The 14,056-nt window shown below is 34.3% G+C and overlaps 1 protein-coding gene across 1 annotated transcript; it reads right to left on the bottom strand.

The window, feature by feature from the left end:
• Positions 1 to 2,732: 2,732 nt before the first annotated feature.
• On the bottom strand, positions 2,733 to 4,894 carry LOC132172429 (uncharacterized). The gene is made up of 3 exons (XM_059583928.1): positions 4,519 to 4,894; positions 3,839 to 3,904; positions 2,733 to 3,234 (listed from the first exon to the last, which is right to left on the bottom strand). Exons 1-3 carry the CDS (start codon positions 4,690 to 4,692, stop codon positions 2,746 to 2,748), a joined length of 729 nt encoding a protein of 242 aa, XP_059439911.1. The 5' UTR covers positions 4,693 to 4,894; the 3' UTR covers positions 2,733 to 2,745.
• Between the last annotated feature and the right edge of the window lie 9,162 nt (positions 4,895 to 14,056).

The raw sequence follows: 14,056 nt of genomic DNA, 5'->3' as shown, positions 1-14,056 counted from the left end.
AAAAGATAATTTACTTTCTATAGTCAAATTACGTCTAAACGCTTGACAGATTTGTTACTGTACTATGCCAACGTCAATAAAATAACGACACGTGTTACTCTTAATAAAAAAAAAAAAAATTAAAGAAATTAAAAACTTAAAAAAAAAAAAAATTAATTTTTTTAATGAAGAAATGAAAGAGGTGGTGTTTGAGCCACCCCATTAGCTGGGATTGGCTCGCACATAAATTATAAAACACTCATAAAAATACAAAAATATGTTTTTTTTTTTTAAAAAAAACACATCCAAAACACATTAACAAATGAAATTATTTTATTTTTGTTCCTTCTAATAAACTCTTCATTTATTATTATTCATACAACTGCTGGAAAAAAGGTGCCATTAATAAAGCCTTAAGAAAGTGCAGAAAATCTGTCCCATTCCCATATACTTTATATTTATTTTCATGAAAAAAAAAAAAAAATCAAACCAATTCTTCTGCTCAGTTCCATTTAGTCCCACGTAAGAAAATTCAAACTTTGCCAACTATAGGATCTTAGACCACCGCTAGATCCTAGAGTGGGGACCACTAACTTTATTGGGACATTATAGTCAAACATTGGGTTTGACTGAAGCAGGTTGTTGGGCCCCCTGCTTTCCCTATTTTCTTCTCATCTTTGAAAGGGTTTTTGATAGTTTTGGTTTATAACAAAAGTGTCATTTTTCAAACAGAATTTGTGTACTTTCTTTTACTTCAAGGTCAATCATCATTTACTGTCTTTATTGTGAGAGCAAGTGGAAAGTGCAAAAAGTCTAAGGTTGGTAGCTTGTTTGAAACAAAAAAATAATAATAATAATAAAAAAAAATTTAGAGAGTATTTTTTGTTTTAAGAAAAAAAATTGTTTTGTTAACTTGAAGTATTTTGTGTTTTAGATTATTTGTTAATGATGTTGTTAAACAAAAGGGAGAATGAAAAAAAAAAAAAGTTTTTGAACAAACTTTGATCAAAACTATTAACAAACTAAAAGTGTTTTTAAACAAAATGATTAGAGTTGAGAAGTTTCATCTATTTAATTAAATGGGTCTGGTTAGGGTTGACCTATATAGTTTTGTATTCATGCTTCGATACGACTGACACGTGACATAATGGTTGGCAATTTTTGACATAACTCGTGAACGCAATACAAAATTAAAAGGTTAGGATTCATGGTTTGACCCTTTTGATTAAATGGGTTAGCTTAGAGTGGACCTACATAATCTTATACTTATGCCTTAACATACGACATAAGGGCTAATGATTTTTGACATAATCTACGAACTAAATACAAAATTAGATGGTTAGAATTGAGGGTTTGACCAATTTAATTAAATGGGTCGAGTTAGAATTGACTTATACAATTTTATACTCATGCCTTAACACGACTCGAACCCGACATGTGAACACAAATTATTACCCCTATTATTCCAACCTACCCTCATGAATTTTTCTCAATTGTGGGCCATGCGTTTATAAAAGGTTGATTTGATTGCCTTCTAAGTAGTGGTAATTGATGATATTTCTTCAAGAAATCAAGTAGAGTGGATTAAAATGATTGAAAAATCATGTAGCTTGTGTCTCTGCCTGCCCCCATCTTCAAGCATCGGCTATAGAATTAAGTGGAATCCAATCCAAGTTCAATCACTTGAGAATATAAAATTGTGTTGATTCTGTAAATTTGGTTCATAGCAATTTTTATTAAATATTTGAGCATCATTATGTTTCTCCCTTATCCGAAAAAAAAAGAAAGAAAAAAAAAAAAAAAAAACTTATTTTTTCTCCAATAACTGTCAATCTAGCTTAAAGAATTCAAAATAAAAAAGCCCATTTTTGTTTCAAAAGCTTTAACGTAAAACCAAATGCGCTGCTGTGTTCAGGCTTCCGGCCTTTGTTTGAATAGACCCCAGCCCACTTGACTACATCATGGGCAATGTTTGGTTGCAAACCAAGTCCTGGGCTTGTTGTTCTTGTCTCTAAAGATACGGAGTTTGGTCTTGTCCTTTTGTAAGCAAATGTTGTCTTAAATGCGTAAAAAATATGACTAAGATATTCTTGTGGTGCATGGCTTTTTTTTTGATAGAAAAATTGCCATCATCTTTATTCACATCAAGAAATAAGAGCACATTGCTCTTACAAAACCAGGTCATTGATAAATCTTGAAATTTCTTCCGTTCAAACATAGTCTATGCTTTGGTAGACAATCAATTTGGCTAGTTCATGGGCAACAGAATTTGCATCCTTTTTTTGTATGAACAATCTATCACTCTGACATTTTCGTAAGAACTTTGATATCATCCACAACGTGGCCATACTTGTTCCAATTCTGTCTCTTAACATTGACTGCGTTCACTATTTGGAGGGCATTGCCGATGATTTCTCGTAAACCCAAATCTCACAAAAAAAATCCCTCCCTCCCCAACCCTCAACAGCCCCCCCCCCCCCCCAAAATCAAATTCTTCTGGAAATTGCCACAAAGAGCTAGAATTCTTCAATGGAGCATTTGGATGATAACACCTCCACATTTTCGTAAGAACTTCTTTGATATCATCCACACCTCCCCAAACATCATTGCAGACAGACAACTCCATAAAATATGGCCTTCAATTTTTTCATTATTTTGCCTTTTGCTTTGATTCAGGTGGATTTATTTTAGAACTCCAACATACTTTTTTTCGCATGGGAACAAAATATGCAAAAAGGGTTTAAATTTTTTTTTTTTTTTTCAATTTTACATGACCTGCCCTTCTTTGCTTTCTCCATTTCCTAACATTGAAGTAGGAGAGGTAGCTTGAAAATTCACTACAATGTCACCACTAACATAGACCACCCTATAGATGTCATACTTGATATCAAGAGAAAACCTATCAAAATAGGGCAGCATTGACCTTCTCTGGTCTGAGTTAATTATCCATGAGTAACAAAATTGCTGAGACTTCCACACATATAGGCATGCCACTCTTGGCTTGCTTTGGCATCTCAGGCACACCCCTGCTGCTGCACCTTCCATCTTTAGAAACCGAGCTTTGAATAATGTTAAGCATGCATAAGAGAGGTCGTCTATGTCGCCTGTAGAGGCGATCGCCGCAATCATCGAGACCGTGTCGCCGGTGTAAAATCTTGCCGCCGAGGAGCCGTCTCTTGATTCGCCGGCATACGCATCGAAGAAGCTGTGCTCCATTAAGATAGCCATGCTTGACATATTGCTTAGCATTGTGATCTATAACAAGAGTGAAGTGGTCAAGTGGGTATTAGAACAATAGGAAAATGGAAGCAAATGACAAAATGCTTCTTCATAAAACTTCATTGAATTTTCACGTATTTTGATATTATTTCTCAATGTGCAAAAAGTCTTAATTTAGGGTATCGAACTTTCAAGTTTTTGCAATGTCTTCATTTCGTTATGATTTTCCGTTAAATCTTATTAAAATTCTCAAAGAAAATGAAAGCAAATGACAAAATGCTTCTTAAGAAAACTTCGAACTTTCAATTTTTTGCAATGTCCTCTCTTCGTTATGATTTTTCGTTAAAACTTGATAAAATTTTCAAAATACCCTTATTTTTTATTATTAAAAAATAAAATAAAAATTACAAAGATTCAGGGGTTAGTCAAGGTTTACTAGAATTATGTTATATTAGATTATTTTTTAAATAAAAAAAAAAACAAAAAAATATATCCCAAAACACATTAGCAAAGGTGTCTTTAATCGATATTATGCCCATTGCTCTCTCCCTGGAGAGATTACATAAACATAAAGCAATGCTCTGTTTAAATAAACAAATATAGAAGGAAAAATGGAAGCACTGGAAATATTTAAACTTACAAGGCTAGCACTTAATAACTCTTTGTTTTCACAAGATTTCTTCAGCCATGCTCCATACCATATGATCTGAAAGGAAAGATTAACCAATTAATATCTCTGAAAAACAGTATATGTCTGCTTATTTTCCCCATAAATATGAAGAATACATCAAATGAATTATCCAAGAAACTAAAAACACTCCGAAGGAGGAAAAACAGGATCCGGATCCTCTCCAATTGAGAAGAAATTGGAGATTCTCCAATTGTTAATCGTGGCCCTTTATTTTAAATCTAATGGTCTATAAAATCATTTAAACTTCGGTAAAACAAAAGTCAATATTTAATGCCTCGATTATACAAAAGTAGCTAGCATTTTATAGTCCATTAAATTTAAAATGAAGGGCTATGATTAATAATTAGAGAATCTCTAGTTTTTCTTCGAGGGGATCTCAATTCAGAAAAACAAATATAGCACTCTGAAAGGGAATGATTTAAGACATCATCATCATAAAAAACTAGAGATTTATTGATTAAAAACTCAAGTTGAAAAAAGGGTTTACACAAACAGAAAAACAGTGGTTTTTTTTTTTTTTTAAAAAAAAGGAAAAAACATTTTAATAAACTAAATTGGGAAATAATCAAACCCAATTGAAACAAATAATGAAAATCAGCAAAGCAATTGAATAAATACAAAAAGCTTACCAAATTTCCATGGATGCTCTTAAGAATGGAGTTCTGCACACAACCAAGAGACTCAGTGCACAAAGAGAAATGTTTTAGAGAGTCAACAAATTCATCCACCAACACAACTGTTGGCCTGAAGACGAAAAAGCAAATATCCAAATTTCTGTTGTTGAAGGGCATATAGCAGGCCATTCTGCTGCCGTTTTAGCTTCCTTTTCTTCTTTCTTTTTAAAGTTTCTTCTGTCTCCCCAAATGGATGAAGGAAAGAGAAAGCATGGGTTTAGAGGTAATGGGGTTAGTCGAAGCTTCCATTGGAAAAGTTGTTGAAAGAAGGAACTCAATTTTGTCATGGCGACTTGCCAAGTCTTCTTTGGCTTCTTCAGCTCTTCTGAGATAAAAGAGAAGGAAAAAAGAAAACTTAAAAAAAAAAAAAATAGAGAGACTTGGAGACAACGATGCAATCAAGTCTTGTGCTTTGACTGTTTCTAGATGCTTACTAGCAAACAGAGAAAGCAGAGGAAGAAAGAGACTGTTTCTAGATGTTTATCAAGAAAAGAAATTTAAAAGATTCGCTTATCAATCCTTGGTTTTTCACCGTTTTTGCAATTATACCGTTAGATTTTAGGGTTAAATACTTTATTCATCAATGTAATTTAATTTTTTTATTCTTTGACCTCTAGAGTTTGCTTTTTATTGCAGGAAGTCCCTCTGGTTTGCTTAAAGACAGAGCCATCAAAATTTCGTTCAAAATTTGATGGAGCGTCACGTTAGCACCAATCACGATTTGACACGTGTCCATGTAATTAATTAATTAAAAAAATTTAAATTAAAAACATAAAAAAATATATTTAATTAATTAATTAATTAATTTTTTTTTTTTTTAAAAAAATTGGAGTGGCTACTTTGGCCATTTGAGGGTGGTTCGGCCACCCCTTTTGGGCAAATTGGAAAAAAAAAAAAAATTCAATTGGCCCTTGGGGTGGTCGGCCACCCCCATGGCCAAAGGCCACCCCAATTTTTCTTTTTCCCTTAAATTTAATTAAATATAATTTTTAATAATTTTTGACGTTTTTAATTTTTTTAAAAAATTATTTTTAATTAATTAATTATATGAGACGCATGTCAAATCGTGATTGGTGCTAATGTAGCATTTCGTTAAATTTTGGACAGAATTTGGATGGAAGGACCATCTTCGTATTTAAGCAAACCAGAGGGACATCCTGTGATAAAAAGTAAGCCCTATGGGTCAAAAAATAAAGAAGTTAAACCACATGGGTGAATAAGGTATTTAACCCTAAATTTTTAAACCTGTTAATTTAAGGTTACCATTTTTCATAAGTTTGCAATGCTTATCTTCCCGTCCAAATTCGGCGTTAAATTAAACGGTTGATGAGTGATATTCCCAAAAATACCACCAAGATGTTTATAAAATTACAGAAATACATTGAATTTGGACGAAATATTTTGGGGATTTCATTTTCTCCATTAGAATTTAAAGCTGAATTTGGACAGGAGGGTTGACATTGCAAACTTTTGAAAGAGGGTAGCATTAAGAGCTTGTTTGAGAAATAGAGCTTTTAAGTCACAAATTTTTTTTTTTTGGGCAAAAACTTCATTTTTAAGTTTTTGCCAAATGCGTTTTGGCTTTTTTGAACCCTTAAAAACGCTTTCAATTTTTTTTGCTAAATATGTACTTTTTTTTTTCAAACCGACTTTTTGAGTGTTAAATGTATTTCAAATGCACTTTCAAAAAGATCCTAAATTACTACTTTTTAAAGTTTAAGAGTGTAATTTGAAATATATAATAAATAAAAAATTGAACAAGGGGAGTACAAAACCCAAGGCTAGATAGGAAGTTTCTTCTCTATCTGTTGCCACCCTAGTCCTCAAATGTCATCGTCTTTCTTCATCTTTTTCTTCTTTTGTCAATTTTGTCAATTGCTTTGAACTTTCTTTTGTTCGATCTCTCTCTCTCTCTTTCTGTGGGTGATATGTTACAATTACACGAGAGTATCTCACTTTTTTTAATTCTTTATTATATAAGCTAAGCTTACACGTTTTCTCTTTTTGCTTATTAAATTCATTGAACGCCCTATTGCTCTATTGAATAGACCTTATGGACTGTGAATGAGGAGGAGATAAGGAGTGGGAAGGCCAGATATACATATTCTATGAGGCTAGCTTCTTTGAACAATTGAACCCATCCACCAACTCTACATGTCTATTGTAATTTAAGGCGTAAGGTGAAAGAGACTAGACTGTTTTGCAAATTTCTTGGTAAACTTTATAAACACATGCAACATGGCAAATTATATGGCGTGTCATGTTCATGTCGAGTCGACTTACGGATCAACCCGATATGATATGATCCATTTAGCTAAACATGTCAAACACCTTAATTATAACACAACCCATTTAAACAAGGGGTGGCATAATACAACATGAACCGTATAACATATTTGATAAACAGGTTCCGTTGGGTTGACCTAAATGGGACGTGTTTCAACTTATATGTGAATTCAAATGCAAAAATATATATATAATTTTTTATGGATTTTAAGAATAAATTTTATATAAAAATGAATTTATATGAATTTTAGTCTTTTAAGGGTTTTGTTTTAGTCATAAAAAAAAAAAAAAATTAATATGGATTATGCAGGCTATCACACCCATGAATTAAACAAGTTAACTCAAAATTGACCCGTATATTAAACTATTAATTCAGGTCACCTGAATTGACTCGAACCATATTATACAAAATCATAACTCACAAATTTCATGTTAAATTTGTATTGAATTCGAAAATCATGTAGAAAATTGCTAACCCTACTACAGTTTGATAGACTTAGGTTTTAGAGGCAATTTTTCCAGCTCGTCAATGCATTGGAATTGCTAATATCATAAGAAAAGGCCTATCAGTCTATAAGCGATGATATTTCATTTTGTTAAACCCTCATCCTTATTGTAGGTAAGATTCGATTTCACAGTTAGTCTCTTCTGCCAGCCCTTTTAATTAGAAAAACAAAAAGAATCATTTAATCAACCTTCATATCTATATCAAATTGAAACAATGATCTCTCCAATCGAATTGATAGTAGTAGCAAGCATGGTAAATTTACTCTATTCCTTCTATAATTTGAGTGGTCTCATATAATATAACATCTCCGGTAAACATCTTTCACTATGTCTGAAAATCTTTATGAAGACAAATAAGTTATAAGCCTTTGTGAATAATAATACTAATGACAAAAACACCAGTAGCATAGGAATGTGTTAGTATTTTTCTTGGCTTAATTCAGTTTCAAAATGCAGAGGCTACTGTTTACGGGCTTAAACACTGATATAAAATGCTCAGAATCAGATCTCTACCGTTCATAATGTAGATTCATGTGTCATGAACGTTCTTACAAAGTGTCAGCTCAATCGGACCACAAACACCCATCGATCAAAGATGTTGATCAAGGACCGATGGAATTCAAGATTATTGATGATTGTTGATTTTCACCCTATGCAGTCCCTGTCCGGACAACAGTTCCAGAAACACTGTTTCTGCTCCGCAAGTCCCTGTTCGGACAGCCCATTAACTTGTCCGGACACCCGGTACCTATTATGCCCAAAAACGTGTTTTTAGTGGGCCCAGATCTGGGGTTTGATGTACTGATATATATACATCATTATAGAAGAGAGAGTCAAGAATTTTAGAATCCTAGAATTCGTGTGAGGCTATGCTTGAGTGATTATTTTGTTGTGAGCCAAATTGATTCCTCTTAAAAGATTTTTGTCAGTTTTGATTGTGTGCTTAATTAAAGTCTATCGGAAGGGTCTGGTAAAGGAGAATCACATTGAAGAAGATTGTGAGCGAGGAGAGAAGTTGGAGGCTTATCGATCTTACAGAGCCAAGGTCTTGCAAAGGGTTATAAGTGTTCTTAGTGTCTGTAATCTCTGGATAATCTTTTGATAGTGATTTTCTAGGTTTGACTGCCCCGGAGAGGTTTTACTTTTAGAATGTTTTCTAAAAGGTTTCCTCTTTGTCACCAAAATCTTTGTGTTTGATTTTACTTGTTTTTGGTGATTGTTTGCTTAGATTTAAATATCCGTTAATTTCGCATAAAATTGTGATATTTTCTCTGTTAAGCGTTTTTCAATTGGTATCAGAGCGGGTTCACTCCATGAAGGATTAAACTCATGAGTGTAGTTCATTGACTTCCTTTTGCCATGAATACCTCTCAATTTAGTTTCATTAATTCCGATGATGAGATTGATGTTCAAGAGTTGTATAATGATTTTAAAGTAGTGTTCAAAGCCTATAACAAGGTTTCTAGTCAACTTAAAGATGCTATGCATGATAAAGAGTCTTTGGTTAATGAATTGTCTGAATCACATGTCTTAATTGACTATTTGAAATCTGAGAAAGAATCTTTGGCGGATAATTTGTCTAAATCACATATCTTGATTGATTCTTTGAAATCTGAGATTTCTGTGCTTGTTGAAAAGTCTTTATCACTTGAGAATGAATTGAATGATTCTAAGGAACTCTCACGAAATTTCTCTAGTGATAATATGAAAAGTTTTCTTTGTACTGAAGAATTTGTTTCTAACAAGCATAGTATGATTGTTGATAATGCTGGTGCATCTACTTCACATGCTTCTAATGAGTCCTTGAATTTTGAACATGTGAATGTTAAAGAAGCCAAGACTAATTTTTCTAAAACTCCTTCAGTTAAACAAACTCAATGTAAGTTTGTTCCTACATGCCACCATTGTGGGATTGTTGGTCACATTAGACCAAACTGTTGGAAATTCAAAGCTGCTCCTAAGAAAGAAAATCATGCAGCTGCTCCGACTCTCCATGGTAAGAAAGGTAAGAAAATTTATGTTGAGCATCATGCATCTTACCCTAAGCCTAGAGTCATGCATCCTCCTAGAAAATTACCTTCTAAAAGGTTTGTGCCCACTTGTCATCATTGTGGAAAGATTGGTCATATTCGATCAATGTGTTTGAATTTGAAATCCCTTAAGCATAAAAGTGAAAATTCTTATTCTAGGAAAGAAAGTGAGGGTTTAGTCATTATGATGAGAGAAATGCTATTTAGGCTAGATACGTTTGAGCAAAGTCATAAGTCTAGACCTAAGATTTCTCAAGTGTGGGTTAGGAAGGATGATACCATTCACTCCTTGAGGGGGAGTGGTGGTGATCTCACCTTCTACATGCCTATGATTGTTTTTCTTGCATATCTTTGTATATCCTAGAGCATGCTGTTTTTTCGTTTTGCATTGCATTTTTGTTTATTTGTTTTGCAATTGTTTTTTGTTTGTGTGCATTTCTTTTAAATTTTTTTTTCAAACAGAAAAAAATATTTTTTTGGTTATTTTGTTTCTTTTGTCTTATGCACCTAGATAGTCCATTAATTTCACATGTTGCTTTCATAGATTCAATCCCTTGCGTCTTGGAATGTTCTTAATATGCATGAAATGAAAATTTGATCAATGGACTTGTTTTTGTGGTTACCTAAAGCCGAAACTTATGTGGTACATTTTGCTTATGCTTACTCTCTTGTGCACATTTAAGCTTAATTTGAGATTATTTCTTAACTTTTAACGTGAGGTCTGTTAGGTAGCTGTATGATATTTTTGACTAGTCATATTTTTCAAATTGACTATATACTAGTTGAACCTAGGGCTTATAAATTCTTGCTTTCTCTTTTGTGATGAGCACCACAAGTTTAAAGACACTTTCTCATAGAAAAAAATAAACAAAATAATGAAACAAATAAAATCAAAAGATCATATTCCAAAAGAAATTTATTTCACTGTGTCAAACTTGTGCAAATTGTTTTACGAAGAGAAATGTATAGGATGAGAGTGACTAGGCCATAGTATGATAAGGTTTGACTTTTGATTTGATATACTTGTCAAAACCTCATGGTGGTGAAACTTTTTCCACAGTTTGTAAGTTGACCATTCTTCTCTTTGAATGGCTTATACACACACCACGCAAGCATGGGTTGAATGAAACATTTTTCTTTGCTTGGGTTAAGCAATATGAGTTTCTTGCCATTTCTAGTTTCATATATATTTTACATATTTGGAGTATGTTTGGGATATTCATTGTGCGATACATGAATCGTTGATGTGTGTATCATGTGTGTTCATTGAACTTTTAAGGGGGGAGAAGTCTTGTTCATTTCAAGTTTCTTGTTGTTATTAAGTCATGCATTGAGGGGGAGTTTTGTTCATGTGTTTCATGATCTTGCATTTTATACTTCTTGTATTTTTTTTTTTTTAAAGTTTTAATCATAAGTATTTTTGTGTTGGTGACACTCTTATTCCTGTTGTCTATATATTTGATATGTTCTGTGAAGTGTTGTAGGAATCCTTTTGTCAATTTGTGACAAAAGGGGGGAGAAATTTAGATTGACAACAACCGTTTATCATGTATATCCTACATTTTGGTCGTCTTTCGATTTATGCTAGGTTTTGTCATCGAATTGCCAAAGGGAGAGTTTGTTAGTATTTTTCTTGGCTCAATTCGGTTCCAAAATGCAGAGGTTATTGTTCACGGGCTCAAACACTGATATAAAATGCTCAGAATCAGATCTTTACCGTTCATAATGTAGATTCATGTGTCATGAACATCCCTGCAACGTTTCAGCTCAATCGAACCACAAACATCAATCGATCGAAGCTGTTGATTAAGGACGAACGAAATTTCCAAATTGCTGATGATTGCTGATTTTCACCCTCTGCAGTCCCTGTCCGGACAGGGCCTCCCCTTGTCCGGACAGCAGTTCCAGAAACTCTGTTTTCACTACGCAAGTCTCTATCCGGACATCCCATTAACCTGTCCGAACACCTTGTATCTATTATGCCAAAAAACGTGTTTTTAGTGTGCCCATGTTTAGGGTTTGATGTACTAATATATATATATATACATCATTATAGAAGAAAGATGCACAAATTTTAGAACCTTAGAATTCGTGTGAGGCTGTGCTTGTGTGATTATTTTGTTGTGAGCCAAATTGATTCCTCTTAGAGGATTTTTGTTAGTTTTGATTGTGTGATTAATTGAAGTCTATCGGAAGGGTCCGATAAAAGAGAATCACGTTGAAGAAGATTGTGAGTAAGGAGACAAGTTGGAGGCTTGTCGATCTTATAGAGCTAAGGTCTTGCAAAGGATTATAAGTGTTCTTAGTGTTTGTAATCTCTGGATAATCTTTTGATACTGATTTCCTGGGTTTGGCGATCCCGGAGAGGTTTTACTTTTATAACGTTTTCTAAAAGGTTTCCTCTTCATTACCAAAATCTGTGTTTGATTTTACTTCTTTTTTGGTAATTGTTTGCTTATATTTAAATATCCGTTAATTCCGCATAAAATTGTGATATTTTATCCGTTAAGCGTCTTTCAGAATGTATACACTTTTGACTGCCTTGGAGAAAAGATGCACTTGTTGCTCTTGTAAGCAGTGGTGGATATAGAAATTCGTATTAGGAGGGGTGGGAGAAGGAGTATGGGCTAGGATAAAAAAATAAAAAAAAAATTTGGGGGAGGGGGCGGCGCAGGGCATCCGCCATTGCTTATAAGAGCATGTTTGAGATTTTATTTTGATAAATACAGATTTGAAGTCAAAAAAATGTTTGGCAAAAGCTTCATTAAAAATGACGCTTTTGCCAAAAGTGCGTTTTTGGTCATTTTTGGACCCTTAAAAGCGGTTTTAATTTTTTTGACCAAACGGATACTTTTGTCTTCAAATAGACCTTTTGAATATTAAAACGCACTTTTAAGTCACTCAAACGCACACCCAAATAGGCTTTCAAAAGCTTTTCTTGCAATGATCTCCGCTAGGAGATCACGAAGCTCTTTGTGCACATCCATCTCTACTCTTTTTCTCTCCCACAATTTCTGGTACCCAACACTGGAGAATATATATAAAAGCAGGAGGGAAGTTTGGTCACATGTCTAATGTCAATTTTGAATCAAATTTGTTTCACAATCTCATCAAATTTCAACTGTTCTAATGACCACGTCCACATTTATTAATCCTTTGTTAAATCCAACATTGATCCCTGTGCTTTGGATGTTTATCTTGGGTTTTCAAAAGTAATAAATTGGTCCTTAGAGATATGTACAAGTGGCAAACAGTTTATTGACGACTATGGAAGGAGTTATTTTACATAACCAAATGAGCTTCAGGGAATAGAAGAACTCTTTTTCTTATTTAAGTAGAAAAAAAAAAAAAAAAAAAACTTTAGAGCCAATCTTATTTCTGTTTTGAAAACCTAAAGTATCATTTTTTTTTTTTTTAAATTTTATTTTTTCAGTCTAGAAATGATATTTAGTAAACTCTTGTATCACTGCTATACAACTATAATAATATGGTAGTGAATATCAACTATTGATTTTTATTTTTACAAATTCTTGTTGATCCAAATGCTAATATTCACATGGTTTTGCTTTAGTTGCGGAGTAATTAGCCATGGATGAGGAGGATGTGTGAAAGGAGATGGGAAAGGAAAACAGGGTGATGCTTCCGACAGTACTGAGTATGGTGCATGGCTTCAAGTTCCTCCGTACAGACCTTGGCTCGAAAAACGTAGAATGCGCTTGGATGATGAGACGACAGACCGTGGGTGGGTCAGGAGTGGGCGGCGGAAGGGGTGATTTCCGATCACCGGCAAGGAAAGCGACGGCACCCACGTTCAACAAGGGGGGACATTTCGGGAAAGATTCTGATAGGGTCAATGAGGGGCGATCTTTCCATGGCCGTTACGCAGCAAAAGAGGTCTCTCCTAATGAGATGAATGGCACATTAATGACTGAAGATGTTAATGAGGCGAATAGCGGTTATGGAGGAGGAAATCGGGGAATGAATGAGGAAAGAATTTTTTCTCCACGTGAAACTGCCGCTTACCATGCAAGGGGAAATTATGAGGGACCTATTAAAGAAGATTCGGGAGTTAATGCAAAGGAAAAAGGAAATGAACGCACTGAATTTAAATCCAAACATCCCGAAAGTTGCCAAAATGAGCCTAGAAGCAGTTTAAATGCCCAGCTATGGGAGGAAAATCTTGTTTGGAATAATTCAAAAAAAGATTCTGCCTCAATAAAGACAAGTGGAGCACAAAATCAGGAGAAGGACCTGATTGGAGGGTTGATGAGTATGCAGACTAATGCAATCAATGGCTCCTCGCAGACCAATGCTATCAATGGCTCCTCGCAGGATAATCTCCCTAACATAAGGGAGGATTTCGTGGGGACTTTTAATGTGATTGCCAAGGGAAGCCATGAGCTGCCAGGGGACAATAACGACAAAGCTGAAAGAGGAAGAGCTGACGTGGAGACGGCTGATGGGTCCAAGCTTTCACAAACAAAAAGCCCAAGTGGACAAGGTATGAATTCACCTTCGATTTCTTGGAAACGTAGAGCCCGTAATGCTGCTAAGGCCCATACTGTAGTAGTCCAACATGAACCCATGGGAAAACGTAAACCAACTGTAGAAGGTGGAAAGGTGTGGACAGAGAGGGAAGGAAAAAGAGGAAAGAAAGAGCAGGCAGTGAA

This window comes from Corylus avellana, chromosome ca2 (genome assembly GCF_901000735.1).
Source record: "Corylus avellana chromosome ca2, CavTom2PMs-1.0".
In the NCBI taxonomy this organism is placed as follows: Eukaryota; Viridiplantae; Streptophyta; class Magnoliopsida; order Fagales; family Betulaceae; genus Corylus; species Corylus avellana.
Note: the sequence above shows the minus strand (reverse complement) of the source record. Positions and strands in the feature narration are given on the sequence as shown.

Excerpts from the sequence above, each read along its gene's own strand:
- LOC132172429 (XM_059583928.1), bottom strand. The coding sequence starts at position 4,692 with ATGGCCTGCTATATGCCCTTCAACAACAGAAATTTGGATATTTGCTTT. Across the intron at positions 3,905-4,518 it reads AGAGCATCCATGGAAATTTG|ATCATATGGTATGGAGCATG; the intron begins GTAAGCTTTTTG and ends CTTTCCTTTCAG. Across the intron at positions 3,235-3,838 it reads AGTTATTAAGTGCTAGCCTT|ATCACAATGCTAAGCAATAT; the intron begins GTAAGTTTAAAT and ends CTCTTGTTATAG.